The 14936-nt window shown below is 35.2% G+C and overlaps 1 protein-coding gene across 1 annotated transcript; it reads left to right on the forward strand.

Annotated features, from left to right (window-relative positions):
• The first annotated feature begins 475 nt into the window (after positions 1-475).
• LOC141459157 (putative divalent cation/proton antiporter TMEM165) lies at positions 476-14936 on the forward strand. The gene is made up of 7 exons (XM_074137852.1): positions 476-664; positions 1710-1905; positions 3637-3812; positions 5535-5705; positions 7933-8038; positions 13457-13565; positions 14701-14936. Exons 1-6 carry the CDS (start codon positions 542-544, stop codon positions 13531-13533), a joined length of 849 nt encoding a protein of 282 aa, XP_073993953.1. The 5' UTR covers positions 476-541; the 3' UTR covers positions 13534-13565; positions 14701-14936.

Genomic DNA, 14936 nt, shown 5'->3' on the forward strand with positions numbered 1-14936 from the left:
TTTACGTTACATAAAAACAAATAGGACCTTCACATCAGAATAATTATGATGACATATTTTTTAGATCCTAGCTAGAGAGCCAAATAAAACAAACTTTAACTTCCTGTCCTAGACTTTGGCAAGTCAGAACCGAAGTTCAAAACAATTCAAAGTGGTAGAATTAAAACAAAGAATTAATCCGCAACAAATGACAAGTCATCCCAACTTTAGAAAAAAATATTAATGGAGATTGCAGCAGTATAAATATTGATAAATCCTGAACACTACTACCCAGATTTTCACCATAATAAGAAATCGAATGACTATAAGTGTTTTAAATTTTTTAGTTTTCAATAAAAACTTGGCGATTTACTTTTATTATTCACAGTTACTATAGTATAAGTATAAAGAATTTATGATGTTTTTGCAATCTATTTTTTCCAGACAATGAAAAGGAATTGCAGCGTTGGTTATATTACTGTATTAGTGCGGCATGTTATGTTTTTAGGGAGGTTTCTTTTGGTTATACCGTTGGTACTTTAATGTAACTGTAGGAGTAACAATGATTAGAGTAGTATTTATATTAGCTATAATATTTTCTATTTGTATAGTTTGCATTAGATTAGAAAAGGAGCCGCTCGAAGATGGGTTTGATAAATTACTGAGTGGTACAAAGTCTAGCAAGGTAAGCTGGAGTTTTACAATGACTTAAGAGTCCCAGTTAAGTCTCTAGGGTTCTTCTTAAATCTTACATCCAATAAGTCCCTTGGCTTTTCAGACTTTGCGCATATATGTCAGGTGAGGCCGGATTAAATCTTCTTTTTTTTTAGTAGTAGTTACAGCGGCTTTCGCAGTCAATAGATTACGACAGTCCAACAAAATATTCGATCTGTCTAAAGGAATACTTACCTTTAATTTTTCTAGATTTATTTTTTCCAGTCTATTCTCTTTAACTGGACAACAACTGTAATACTTCTTGGTTTCACACCTGTTGTCTCAGAAAAGAAGACGGAAGCTTTCTATGCCCCAAAAAATTAGGAAATTTTGTTGTCACAGGAAATAATCTGCCTGAGAGAGCATAGTCCTTCAAACAAGCCAACGCAAATCTTTTAATGAGTAACCTTCTGTGCTCTTTCCATCTTCACATCCCAGGATTCGATAATTTTGTCGAAGTTCATTCTGTTTCCCAGAAGTGAGGCTAAGCCTCTTTTGCTGTTTTGAATCACGAATCAGTTTGTGAGCTTTTAATGTTTAGCAAACTTAATGATTACTGTTTTAAATTAATTTTTTGTCGCTTCTAATTGAAGCTGAGATTCAGGCAATCAATTGTAGGCTTTTATGGCTATCAGATTTGTTTTCCATCTTCCTTCGGCTTGTCGCTAATAAGGACGCCTCTGTTGTTCTTCATAACTCATCTTAAAAATTCCATCTCAATTACATGGTTGTGACATTTGTCCTTATCTTTAGAGCCCAAAATTTGCTTGCGTACGCCAGGACCTTGCCGCTATACCGTCAATTTTGTCTTTTTATTGACTTCATTTTTACTAATGATTGCATGGACAAAATGTCTGCAGAAAGCTATCCTCTGATTTAAACCGGTTACTTTAAAATTTAATTTTGATATTTGAATACAAGATTTTCAAGAGTTTTGCCTAAAACTCTTATTTACCGCTTTGCTAATGCTTTTGTGACCCACTATTATACTACTATTTCAGATATATTGTTTTCAGACGACCAGTGATAAGTCGACCCAAGATGCTGGACTGGGTTTTGTTCATGCTTTTGTAGCATCTTTTTTCATGATCATCGTCTCTGAAATTGGTGATAAAACTTTTTTCATTGCCGCAATAATGGCAATGAAGCATTCACGCTGTACAGTATTCATAGGTGCAATGTCGGCTCTAGCGTTAATGACCGTACTGTCTGGTAAGTAGGATATCAAACAATAGTGGTGCAGTTTTACTCTTAATTTAAAATATAAGGACCCGCTGACCTAAAGCAACTTTTATTTCTAGCCCAAAGCTCCTAGAGCATCCAGTTCAGGCATGGAATGCATCCATTGCTTTATCAAATTTAATTCTTATCATTACTGCGTTGCAAGATATAATAGGTGTTAGGGTAAACGATACGTGTCAATTTGGCCGGTATCGATTACTTTTTAAAAAAATTATTTAATCTCGTAGTTTATTTTCAATTTCTTTCATTTAGTTTAAATGCTACGTGCATATCTCAGTAAAAAGCTGAAGCCGTTTGCATTTTTTTGCATTAATCCCAAAAGTAATCCAAAGTACTTATAGAAAGTGATAAGTGCTTTCCTACTTTGTTCGAGGTGTTTTGGATTCAATACAAATTCATTTTATTATAATTTTCAGTTCACTTGATTAAAGTTGCAATACAGTGTAAATGAACTCGTAAAAGAAAACAAAAAATGTAAACTAAAAGTTAGATTATGCAAAGATCTGGAAGAAGTAAAGGCCCATCCCCCCTGCCAATGAAGCTTACCTAACATCACTTTTATGAGCAGGGATAGTTAGACTGATAGACTGGGACACGAGGTAGGTCCTGTTCTCCAAGGTATTGCCACTGAAGAGGCTTGTGGCACCATTCCCCCGAAGATCTAGTAGATTTACCACTGTTTACGAGGTAAAGTTTACTCACCAGTCGATTTGAGAAAGGATCTCTGGTCTTATCGTGCCAAAGATCTCATGCTGCAACCAAGCTATTGCAGCGCTGTCAGACAAGATGTGAGAGACCATTTCTTACTTTTTTGGAGTAGAGGCCTATTGTGATGACCCGTTTTAGAACTAGTTGGGAAAACTCAAGGTTTAGGGATTTTTACACCATTCTTTTCAATGTTTTATCTCCTCTAGTATTAGTGTCAGAGGTCTCTCATAACGGAACTAGTCATGGCATAAAAGACTTTCAGAGGCTGAACCCACTCAACTGTGCTATGTCCGAAACAAATGTTTTTTTATCCTATCGTCATATAATTGAGAAAAAAGATTAAGTTGGCTTGGCACGCGTATAAGGCAATACGCTCAGTTACCAACGAATCGTTAGGTGCGTACCAGCAGAGATTAATGGGCCGAACTTCTATGGCGCCTGCTGGCCCTAAACAATTACCTTTTCTGCCCATAGCTCCTAGAACATTAATAGAGCAATCTCGGAACAGTAGCCAGGCTGATGAAACCGAGTGCATGTCCTAACAATCTCAACAATCCAACAATCTCACAAGAGATCTTCTACATCTATCCAAATTTAGGTAGCAAGCCCCCCCCGTACTAGAAACCTGTCTCCGAATACGCTTTTTATTACACCGCAAAAGTCACAGAAAGGAAGGGAGCAATTGAGCATGAAGAGAGTAGCGTCTTCCCGCCTGCTAACGGAGGAAACCACCAAATGATCAGTTCCATTGCGATGTTTCGTATCATACTTTGGGCTGGAAAGAAGCAGTGCTTGCTGTATCACTAACGATACTCATCGTTGATATTCTAGCTCATTTGCAGCAAGTGCTAACGTGACTTTAGATTGTACCTTACTGGCAACTACCATGTGATGGTCTTGAGACCAGACAACGTAGTTAGCTGGTCTCTTAACTATTGCTTTTATCCCAAGAATATATAATTAATTAGCCTAAAAATAAATTGTGTATTTCAGTTGTATTCGGATGGGCAGCCACTGTTATTCCGCGTGCTTACACTTTCTATATATCTACTGTTTTATTCGCCGTGTTCGGTATTAAAATGCTCCGCGAAGGGTACAAGATGTCTTCAACAGAAAGTCAAGAAGAATTCGATGAAGTACAACTAGATCTTCGTAAACGGGATGAACAGGTAAGATAAAAAAGAAACTAATAATATAGTTATGTTTATTAATTAGTGAGCACCCACTGTTCTGAATAACTGTATTATGTCGTTCACATGTTTTGTGTGTCAGAATTAATCAGCATTATGACCTTCTTTACTTTAGTCTGGATACGTGGTAGTTTTCGAAGTTATGTGCTTCCTTATCAAGATCATTGGCAATCAATATTTCAGTTCCTTTCAATATTGTAATATAATTCTTTTCAATATGTTCGTAACGCAAGAAACAACAATCGGACGAGTTTTCTTCCTACTGTTCCTATTCTTCTCATAAAATTGAAATTAAATAACTTCAACTTTCATTGCAAATCCGAATATTTTATTTAATACCATTTTTGTACATTTTGTTTGTTAACTCAGTAATATACCACAGAAAATTAGCTAATTTTTTTAACTTTGCGAAGTTAGAAGCTATTGATTTATTGTCATTTAAAACTAATGATTAAGATATATCGTTAATGCCAATTTATCGTAATAGTACCTGCTTGATTATAGATTTTAGTATTGTAATGCAAGACCAGGCCGGGCACTTTGCAGGCATTTCCGCAAGATTTTGCTCTTGTTAAACCATTGTAGTCATTTCAGGAAATCTCTGGATCTGAAGATTAATGCAATTGGTTGAAATATATTAGAGCTTTGTGAAGACCATAATTTGGTTATTTTAATGTTAGATTTTTGAGGGACTTTTAGGGTAAATTTACGTTCTTGGGTGGCATGGGTTCTTCGGTCAATGACTTATGCTTTATTTCTGGTGGGTGCATTTAGCTGATTTTCAAGTTCTGTTAAACCTTTTCGTATCATTTTCCTTTTCTCATCACATGTAAAATTGATATAATATTGATATGACTATATAGTCATAATCCCAGAATTTTACCACTTCTTGTTCACCTACCTTGTACGCTAAACCATATTGAATTTAGCCTTCTTGATGAACCCTTCTCACTTCAGGAATTGCTTGCGGTAGACAAAAATTTGTAAAACAATAAAGGTTATGATCGTTCACATCGTCTCTCACGAATTAAGTATTCAAAGAGAAAAATGTCTACTTCTAATTTTGCACTTGATAGCATTTGGAGAAATTTTATCACCAGGAAAGGCAATAAATAAGTCTTTAAAGGCCAGATATTTCTTTCTCAGAAAAAACATTGTTTCTAGTTGGAGTAACCATTTTTTACAACTTCTGGCAGCAATTCGAAGCGAAGTCATCGAGCGAAGTGCATGGACTGTGCAGTACCCCGTGAGATTTACCTTATATAAAGAGTTAAACCATGTGATTGCATTCTTCAACTTAGACTCAGATAATTCAAGTAGCTTTTTTTTAAATGACTTTCGCTGGTTGTTAAAAGTTAGGGGTGAATTACTCTACTTAAATTATTGTGTTTAGAAAGAATCATCGAAATTAGCCCGCTGTATAATTCTCGGAGAGGGAACATTTTTTTCAATTTGTCAAACATACTTCTCTACTTCACTATTTCTCTTGAACTTTGAATTCAAACTTTAATGTTCGTTTAAAAAACTTTGGTTGTTGACAACAAATCTTTTCCACAACTATGTTGGCAATCTGAGGAATTAGAAGCCAGCAGTTATAGCTACTAATCATAGCAGTATGTTGATTTTTTCTAGTCCCCAAAAACAATAAATGGTTAATGTGCAATGTAAAAGAAATAAAAGAAAGGTTATTCTGCTTTTCAGTTCGAGAAAGAAGCGATGACGGGCGATGTAGAAGGAGGTGTTGCTCAGCGTAAAAAGGGCCATGTATTGCTGCTAGTCTCTAGGATAATTTTTCAAGCGTTTACGCTCACATTTCTTGCAGAATGGGGTGATCGCTCGCAGTTAGCTACTATAATTTTAGCAGCCAGTGAGGTAATTTATAGTTTATTTGAACCAACCTATGTAGAGTGTCATGTTTGGTTTTTAACTTTACTCAGAGGCCATTGATTTTTAGATAGTTTAAGCATTTTAGCATAGGTTCGAACAGTGTGAGTTCTAATTGAGGTGTAACAACTCTGTCTGGTTTCATCTTATAATTCTAAAGTGGTTTTCTTACAATTCAAGGCTTAACTAAAAATGTAATTAGTTCAAATCAAAAAACAAAAATAAAGGTTAACTACATTAAATTGGTAAAAATTAGATTTTGTGAAATTCTAGTGGGGAAGGATATTCAAGCTTTAGGTAACTCAATTAATTATGAAGAAAAGATTTTTGGTTCAAATAACAAGAAAGTAGCATTAGAAAGTTGAAAATCTTAGTATCAATACTCCTTCATGACTCCGTGCAAAGAAATACGTAACCAAGTCTTACTTGCGTAAAACTCACTTGTATATGAGGAAGGGGTTTGTGCTGTTGTACTTTTGCGGGTAGTTTTGGCTAGGAGTGTGACTCCATATTTAAGGGGTGTAAGAGAAATTAAGGTGCGATTAAAGTACTTCCCTTTAAGAAGGGTAAGAGAAACTATACTGGGGTAAGTACTTCCTCTGAGAGAAAGTACTGAATCAATAAAAAAAATACTGACAGGCTTGTACTTACAGAAGGTAAAGGTGCATCACATGTAAATAGATTTACGCGTTGATAATTTGAAACAATTGCATTACTTCTTTTAGTTGGTGTAAGAGCAGGATGGCACTTAAATGGTTCGTAGGGAAGCCAAAGCTACTTCTTCCTGCCAAATTTGATCAAAATCGTGCTAATTTACATAGTTAGTCGTAATAATATTAAAGGGGGCCTTATGTAGGGCAAACTCCCCTACATCTGTCTACAGCGGCGAGACCCTCAAAAGGCACATAAAATTTCGGATCGAATGGCACTTTGTTCATGAAAATCGGTTCGCGCGTTAAGGCGCTTTGTGAACAAGAACAATTTCTCATGTTTTTTGCTCGTATTTTTATGTTAATTTTTCAAGAAAAATCTATAACTAAAAGTTACGCTCTTTATAGAATGTATGCAGTCTAAGTTTAAATAAAATTGATCTGGATTTCTTCCAGCAAACTAAAAAAAAAAAAAACAGTTGCGCTTCCTGTTGGCTAATTTTGTCTAATAACTTATTTGGGGCCCAATGGTTACATTTTTTTTAATACTCTTCATGTGGTATTCCACCATTAAATGCTTTGCATCCCAATAAATTCGATCATGCTGAGAGCTGAAGATAGGCAAGCGCTGGATGAAGGCTACCGCTTTATTTCAAGGCAGGTTATTGGCCTTCGCTGTTGCGAAGAAGCGCTTCACGCTACACTCTGTCTGGGCACAAGCAGTCCAGACATTGTCATTGACATTTTTGTTTGCTATTGCCCAGACAGAACTAAAATGGATCTCTCCAGACTTTGCCAGTCAGTCATCTTTTTCTGATGCTGGTCTAGGGTTCCATTGAAAGAATACCTCCATTATCCTGTAGTTGAGGTGATCAATGATTCTACGTCACACAACGACGTCATAAGAATCGTTGGTAGCTTAAGTAGTCAGTTTCGTTAATTTTCACTGGCTAGTTTAAAAAAACTACCTTGATAATTTTAGTCAGCAAATAGCTGCGCCTAATCCAGTTATCAAATCAGAATTTTTCGTTTTTCAATGTTGCTGACCATTCACTCCAAAGACAACCGAAAGCCACACACATAGTTTAGACAATTTGTAAAAAACACTTATTCGTACTTAGTAGACCTTAAAACGGATATGATCTATGAAAACTTTAAACAGAAAATCTTTTGAGGTGAAAGTACAACTGATTATTTAGGTTCACTTCGTTATTCTTCATCCCTAACCTTCTCCCACTTTTAGAGCTAGGACGATAAAAAATCTGATCACTTTGGCTAAGGAGGAACTGTTGGTAAACCCTAATGAAAACGCTTGAGCACACACACACACACACACACACAAATACGCACAGACTATTAAACCCAGTTTAATGAACATGTTGCACGTAAGAGGATAAATTATACTAATATTGTAAGTAAGAGAAGATTCTTTCTTGTCACTTCTAAATGAAGTAAGAAGTATGTTTAAAGTGCGGTTCTACAACTTATAATACAAAAAAATTCATGTACTATAAATTGAAAATACAATCAGAAAACAGTTTTTTTAAATAGATATCCTTCAACAGGACGTGTTTGGAGTTACAGTTGGAGGCATCGCTGGTCACTCGATCTGCACCGGACTGGCCGTGATTGGCGGTCGCTTCATCGCGCAGAGAATTTCAGTCAGGACTGGTAAATAGATATTGCAGAACCTTATGATTAAATAGATCCCCCATAATAGTTGAGCAAACTGTATTACATCCGCCCTGTCTGGCATAATACACCTCCAGAGCTTTAGAAGCTCTGGCAATTTACTGGATCATCAGATACCCTGTCTAATACCTTGGCTACATTTTAGCCATTTCTTTCAGGGTATTGTTGACTGTCAGGTGCAGTCCAGTAAAGAAGCGAGAGCTTAGACTGGCTGTTATCTTTCTCTCTTTCTCTCCCAGTGACTCAGTGAACATCGTCTCTGCATTTAATTTGATTTAGTTTTGTTTCTAGCGATCTCTTTGATGTGAAATTTGGCAGAGTTGTGTTGAAGTGACTTTTGTATTAGTACATAAATTTTTGAAATAATCTATCAGTGGTTTTTGTAAAAAAAGTAATTTGATTAAGTTTAACAAGAGAACAGTAGAGGTGAGTCATTGTTTCTTTTTAGTTTGAACTTTGCTCATTTGGATACTTTGGTAAATAATTTAATTGTTTACCTTTATTACAACAAGTACAAATATTTTTAAAGTGTATTATTATGGCAAAGTGTGGTAAATGCAACGTTATACTAACTCGTGCAACAAATGTTACTCACGCACGGTGCGTCAAATGCAATCTATTGTTTCATTTGGAGTGTGTTGGCCTCACACCTGCGGATTGGTCCACGTTAAAAGATTTAAATAAAGCATGGTTCTGCAATGCTTGTAATAAAGAAATGCGAGTTGCTCGTACTGATTCCACACCAGCATCTCCAGCCCCCACTAAAATAACTTCTGGCAGTGAAATGTCTACGTTAAATGAAGTACTCAAGGCGATTCAGAATAACACCTCTGCACTCAATAATTTTATTGAGAGTCAAAAGGTACAAAATGCGGACATTTTAAAGTCGTTAGATGACTGTCATACCTCTATACAAGAGAATACGACCACTGTAAATGTTTTACAGGCAAAGGTTGATTCTCTCATTGCTCAAGTAGATGTACTCACTTCGGAGAAAAAAGCACTTGAAGGTAAAGTGTCAGAATTACTGGTGACAGTTGAGGTGTTAAAACAGGCCTCAAGAAGTAAAACCGTAGAAATTCATAATGTGCCACTGGTTCAGGGAGAGAATGCGAATGATTTGTTAAACAAAATAGGAACAGCTCTCGATGTCAATGTTGGAGAGGTCGATTTTGTTTATAGAGCTAAACCAGGTCCAAGTATTGTTGACCCCCCTCGACCACCTCCCATCATAGCTACTTTCCTGAGGCAGTGCACTAGAGATGACCTTATCACTAGAAGAAAAGTAAAAAGGGACTTCTCTACCAGGCACATCGGTTGGGCTACACAAGAGAATCATGTTATCTACATCAATGAATCCCTCACTCCGTACTTCAAGAAACTCTATGGTGCGGCTCGTGCCGCGAAAAAATCAAATGTTGTAAAATATGTGTGGGTGAAAAACGGTAGGGTGCTCATTAGGAAAGCTGATGGTGCTCCTGTGATAGTAGTTCATAAACTAGATGACATACCATCTCAATGAGATTGGATGTCTGTTAAATCTTCTATTGTAATGCGTATTAATTCAGCTCTCTCATTATGTTACTATTTCATTTACTATATGAAATTAAATAAGGAAAACTTCAGCTGTCAAAAGTGTTATTTCTCTAGCAACAGAAGATTTGATTTTTATTGCATCAAATTGTATTCATTTTATTTTACTAATATTTCACGTTATGGTTTCTTTAATTTTGATTTGTATTTTTATTTAAAATTAGACACACAGGTACAACACTTATATATTGTTTACATTTACTTCTTAATTAGGAATGAATTTGGAGTTGCTTTTTACAATGATTATGGTAGATAATTTATTAGTATGTCATGTTAACTGTCAATCATTGGTTGCACATATTGATGAATTTCGTCACTTTTTCGCAAAACATTTTTATCATATCATAGCTCTTTCAGAAACCTGGTTAAAACCACATATTAATGATACGGTTGTTAGTTTACATGATTATAACCTTATCAGATGGGATCGTTTGGGTAAGGTGGGTGGAGGTGTTGGTCTGTTTGTTCACCACTCATTGCACACAAAAGTCACTTCTCCAGCGCTCTACTCTTCTCGCCCTTAGTTTCTTGTTGTTGAGATTAAGGGCCATGAAGCTTCTAAATTACTATTCACTGTTCTATACCGTCCCCCTAAAATAGGATTTATTTATGATTTTGAGAATGTTTTCTCGCAATACAATCAGAATTATAAGCATTTAATTATTGTGGGTGATTGGAATACTGATATGAATGCAGTTACATTCGACAGTAGTTATGTCAGTAATTTTATACATGAGTGTAATTTGTTCCTTGTTCCATTCTATCCTACCCATCATACATCATCCTCGCACACCTGGCTAGATATATTTATTGTTGACGACCCTGACAAAGTTATAGAACATTCTCAACTTCCGGTTTCTTTTCTTTCGAATCATGATTTGATTCAAATAAGGTATTCTTTTAAAGTGACTCGTTTACTTAATGGGGTAATTTCCTTCAGAGATTTTAGACATTTTGTCACTGAAGAATATTTAATTGACCTTCAGAACTGTGACTGGAATTCCTTTTATCAGTCTTCAGATATAGATGATAAAGTACAACTTTTTAATAACTTTATAATTGAGACAATGAACAATCATGCTCCGTTACGTTCTGTTAATATCAAGCGACCATCAGCGCCTTGGCTGTCGGATGAAATTCGTAGTTTGATGCGTGAACGCGGTAAGTTACTTAGGGCATTTACTAGAACGCGTGATGATGCTGTCTATTTGAAGTATAAAATTAAGAGAAATCAAGTACAAAATATAATTAGAAAGGCTAAACGGACATTCTACTCCACTAAATTTTCAGGTATCACTGATTCCAAGGTAACTTGGAATGAGTTGAGGAAACTTGGATTAATTAAATCTCAGTCACAACAGACTAATATACCGTTCAGCTGTGATGAAATTAATAAATACTTTGCCAGCTTTGTTAATAACACTAGTATCTGTGGTCTTTCCAATGTACGTAGTGAATCCGGTGGCCATTGTCAGTCAAGAACAATTTTATTTCAAACACATAACCCTTGATGTACTTATGTCGAACCTTTTTCACAGTAAGTCTAATGCGACGGGTGCAAATGAAATTCCTATAGACTTTATAAAAAAATCAATGCCGTCCATTATATCTCCTTTACTAGAAATTTATAATTTTTCTCTAACATATTCAAAATACCCATCAATATGGAAACAATCTCTCATTCGTCCTCTTCCAAAAATTAAGCTTCCTTCCTCTCTAAATGAACTACGGTCTATATCTTTACTTCCAGCAGTTTCCAAGCCTTTGGAAAGAATTGTATGTAACCAGATGAAAGAATATTTAAAAACTAATAATTTATTAGATCCATTCCAGTCTGGCTACCAGAAAGGACATAGTACACAGAGTCTGCTATTGAAGATAACAGATGACATTCGTTTGGCTATAGACAAAAGAATGGTTACTATTCTCGTGCTTTTTGACTTTTCAAAGGCTTTTGAATCAGTCAATCATGCCTTATTGCTTCACAAATTAAAACTGTTAAATTTTTCGCATCCTGCTTTGTCGTGGTTTGAGTCATATCTCTGTAGCCGAAAACAGTTAGTGATTGGTGGTAATGGAGAAAGATCTTCGTGGGAGTCAGTCAATTCCGGAGTGCCTCAGGGTTCTGTTTTGGGTCCTCTTCTGTTCTGTTTATATGTTAATGATCTACGGAATGTAATGACAAATTGTAAACATATATTTACACTGTCTACCGTCAGAATTAGAAGATGGAATAGAAAAAGTCAAGGCGGATGTAGAAGCTATCTATAACTGGACAAAGTGTAATTTTATTTCATTTAATATTTCTAAATCTAAAGCAATCATAATTGGCAGTAACAGATATATAAGTTCTATTAAGCTGGATATAGTACCGAAAATTATTGTAAATGATAGCATTGCAATACTTTATGTGGAGTCTGCTAGATGTTTAGGAGTGACCATTTCAAATATACTGTCCTGGAATAATCATGTCAGTAATATTTCAAACAGTATTTACAAGTCACTGTACCAGCTAAGACTCCACAAAGACTTGCTACCTGTACCGCTCCGTAGACAGCTGGTCAGTACACTGATATTCCCTTATTTAGATTATTGCTGCCTAGTGTATGCTGATTTGACTGCGGAACTCAACTTAAAGCTAAAACGATCACTAAACTCACGTGTCCGTTTTATATTAAATGTGCGAAAAGACGAACACATAACAGCACATTACCATGAGTTGGGGTGGCTTAATGTTGAGTTCCGTAGGAAATATTTTAAGGGCAATTTTCTGTACCAGTTGTTTAGGACGCAGACTCCACGATATCTGTTAGACATGTTTACTGCTAAGGGTGTACTGGACTTACGGACTACAAGGACTGTCCACACCAGACTGTACATACCAACTTACAGGACTGCTACCTATCAGAATTATTTTTTCGTCACTTCCTGTAGACTGTGGAACGACCTACCAACGGACCTTACGAACAGGAAAACAATTTTTAATTTCAGATTTTTATTTTATGACTACTTATTGCAGGAATTTAGGAGGAAATAGTTTATTTATTTTTATTATTTATTTTAGTTGTGAAAGTTATTCATAATTTTTTCTTATTAGTTTATATTTATTGTAAATAATTTTTTGTGAACAGCTGTTTGGATTTTATTTTATATTTTATTATTTTAACCGAGAGTTTTTTTGTGTTTATTATGTAAATTTTATTTATTTTTGATGCTCTTAAGGGACATGAGTCCCAGGGCATAATAAACGTATCTTTCTTTCTTTTCCCAGTGTGCGGTATTTGTTGTTCATCACTAGTTTTTGCATGCCCCGCTCACTTGAGCATTTAGTGCATTAAATGAACTAAATATTAATTCAAATTATAATGCACTGGACATAAACTTAAATATTTCGACAAGGCTATTGTATAACACATTTACGTGTTATATTCACCAAAATAATGTGAAATGAGTTCAGAGTGCGATTTTACAACTTATAGTACAAACAAAATTAATGTTCTATAAATTATAAATACAATCAGAAAACAGTTTAAGTTTAATTACGATCAAAATATATTATTATTATTATTATTATTATTATTGTTACTGTTCAGTCTTTATTATTGTTTTATTATTATTGTTATTTATTTATTTTGTATTTATTTACCAACCACCAAGGCCAACCTACCGTCAGCTACTCCACCTGACTGCACTGTATTTTGCTCTATTTAAGACAAATCAGTTCTGTGTGTGTGTGTACGTATAACTGGAGCTGACTATTATTTGTTAAAGGTTTCTTGTTAAAGGATTTGCCTGTGTTTGCAGTGACGATAATTGGAGGCATAGTGTTCTTAATATTCGCATTCTCGGCGCTGATCGTGGACCCGAGCTGGGGTAGCTAACTGATTACCACGAAGCCACATTCACAATCAAGGTAAATTTTTCTAATGCTTCGTCGGCAGTATTCGAACTGGAAAATTCGAGAGCTGTCCTTTTAAGGGCTGCTTCCGAACGCTGCAGACATCGATACTGTTCAGGATGGAGTTCTTTAGCTCAACCTCTGACTCCTGAAGTCTTGCTAAGCTCCAACTTCAAGTCTGCTGACTTAGGGATGTCGTCACTTAGCTATGCTTCAGAAATCACATAACTGTTTCGCCGAATGTAGAAAGCGTAATGGTAGAAAGACCCCGATAATGAAGTGTTTGCCTGATTAAGTAGATTTGGTGCTCTTATCAGTAGCTACTATTAGAATAAAAGCAACCGTAATAGCTTGACTGACGATGGTACCAACGTACGAGGTTTTGTAAGTTACGATGCAAAATCTGAGTTACGAGCAAGCTTTAGATAAGCCGCTTCTGCCTGGCGCAGAGCTGTCAAAACATCCGCCTTGCAACCCGCGTGTTTATTAGAGGCATCTAGTGTGATTTCGTGCACGTGTTTTGCTGTTATTTTACTAATTTTTGTTTTATATCCACGAGTCCTATTCTAAGAAATCATAAAAAAAAAAAAGCAACTAGTTCTCGTGTAGTCGTCTTAGCGAAGCCAGACTGAGATAGAACTTCAGTAATACGTACCTTACTCTAGCAATGGAGCAATTTAACGGAGGGTGATACTAACTTCTTTGGGCAGTTTTTTATTTTATTAAAAATGAGCAAATAAATAATGGCAAAACAGCAAAAGTTCAATGAAGCGTAGTGAGGGGAAAAAATATCAATTCAGTTCAGAGAAAAAAGGGTAGAGAATAAGTTAATTAATCTTCTAAGTATAAATTTATAGATATTTTATAAAACTAATTTCTTGAAATTATCTTTTGTTATGTTTATGATCTATACATATTTGTTATTTATTAATACCTTTGCCTGATTTCTAAACAAAGAAAATTTATTTTTTGGGGGGAGCGTATTAATGGTATAGTTACTATAGTATTTCAAATAATTGCAATAGATATAAGTTAATTTGATACACAAGAAAATTGAGTTACTTTGCTCGGTTATGGAACGAATTAAACTAGTAAGTCAAGGTACTGTACGTTATTCATTTTTTTTAATGTAAATGTAATCCTATTACAGATAAAGTGACTGCCAACTATCTAAATGAGAACCACAAGTAAAAAGAAGAGTATAGTACAATCTATTTATTTTTTACGCAAAAGTGAAGAACTTTAAAGTGTATTTACGAAGCCCAAGGTCTTGATTTCTGTGATCCGTGACTGTGGTAAAAGCAAATATTAAAAATAAAAATTATTATAAGAGAGGAATTTAATTATACTTTATTGTTGTTTTATAGTAATGATATGTTTATTGTT

The sequence above is a fragment of the Rhodnius prolixus genome, unplaced genomic scaffold (assembly GCF_049639745.1).
Source record: "Rhodnius prolixus isolate KJV_2025 unplaced genomic scaffold, Rpr scaffold_11, whole genome shotgun sequence".
Classification (NCBI taxonomy): Eukaryota; Metazoa; Arthropoda; class Insecta; order Hemiptera; family Reduviidae; genus Rhodnius; species Rhodnius prolixus.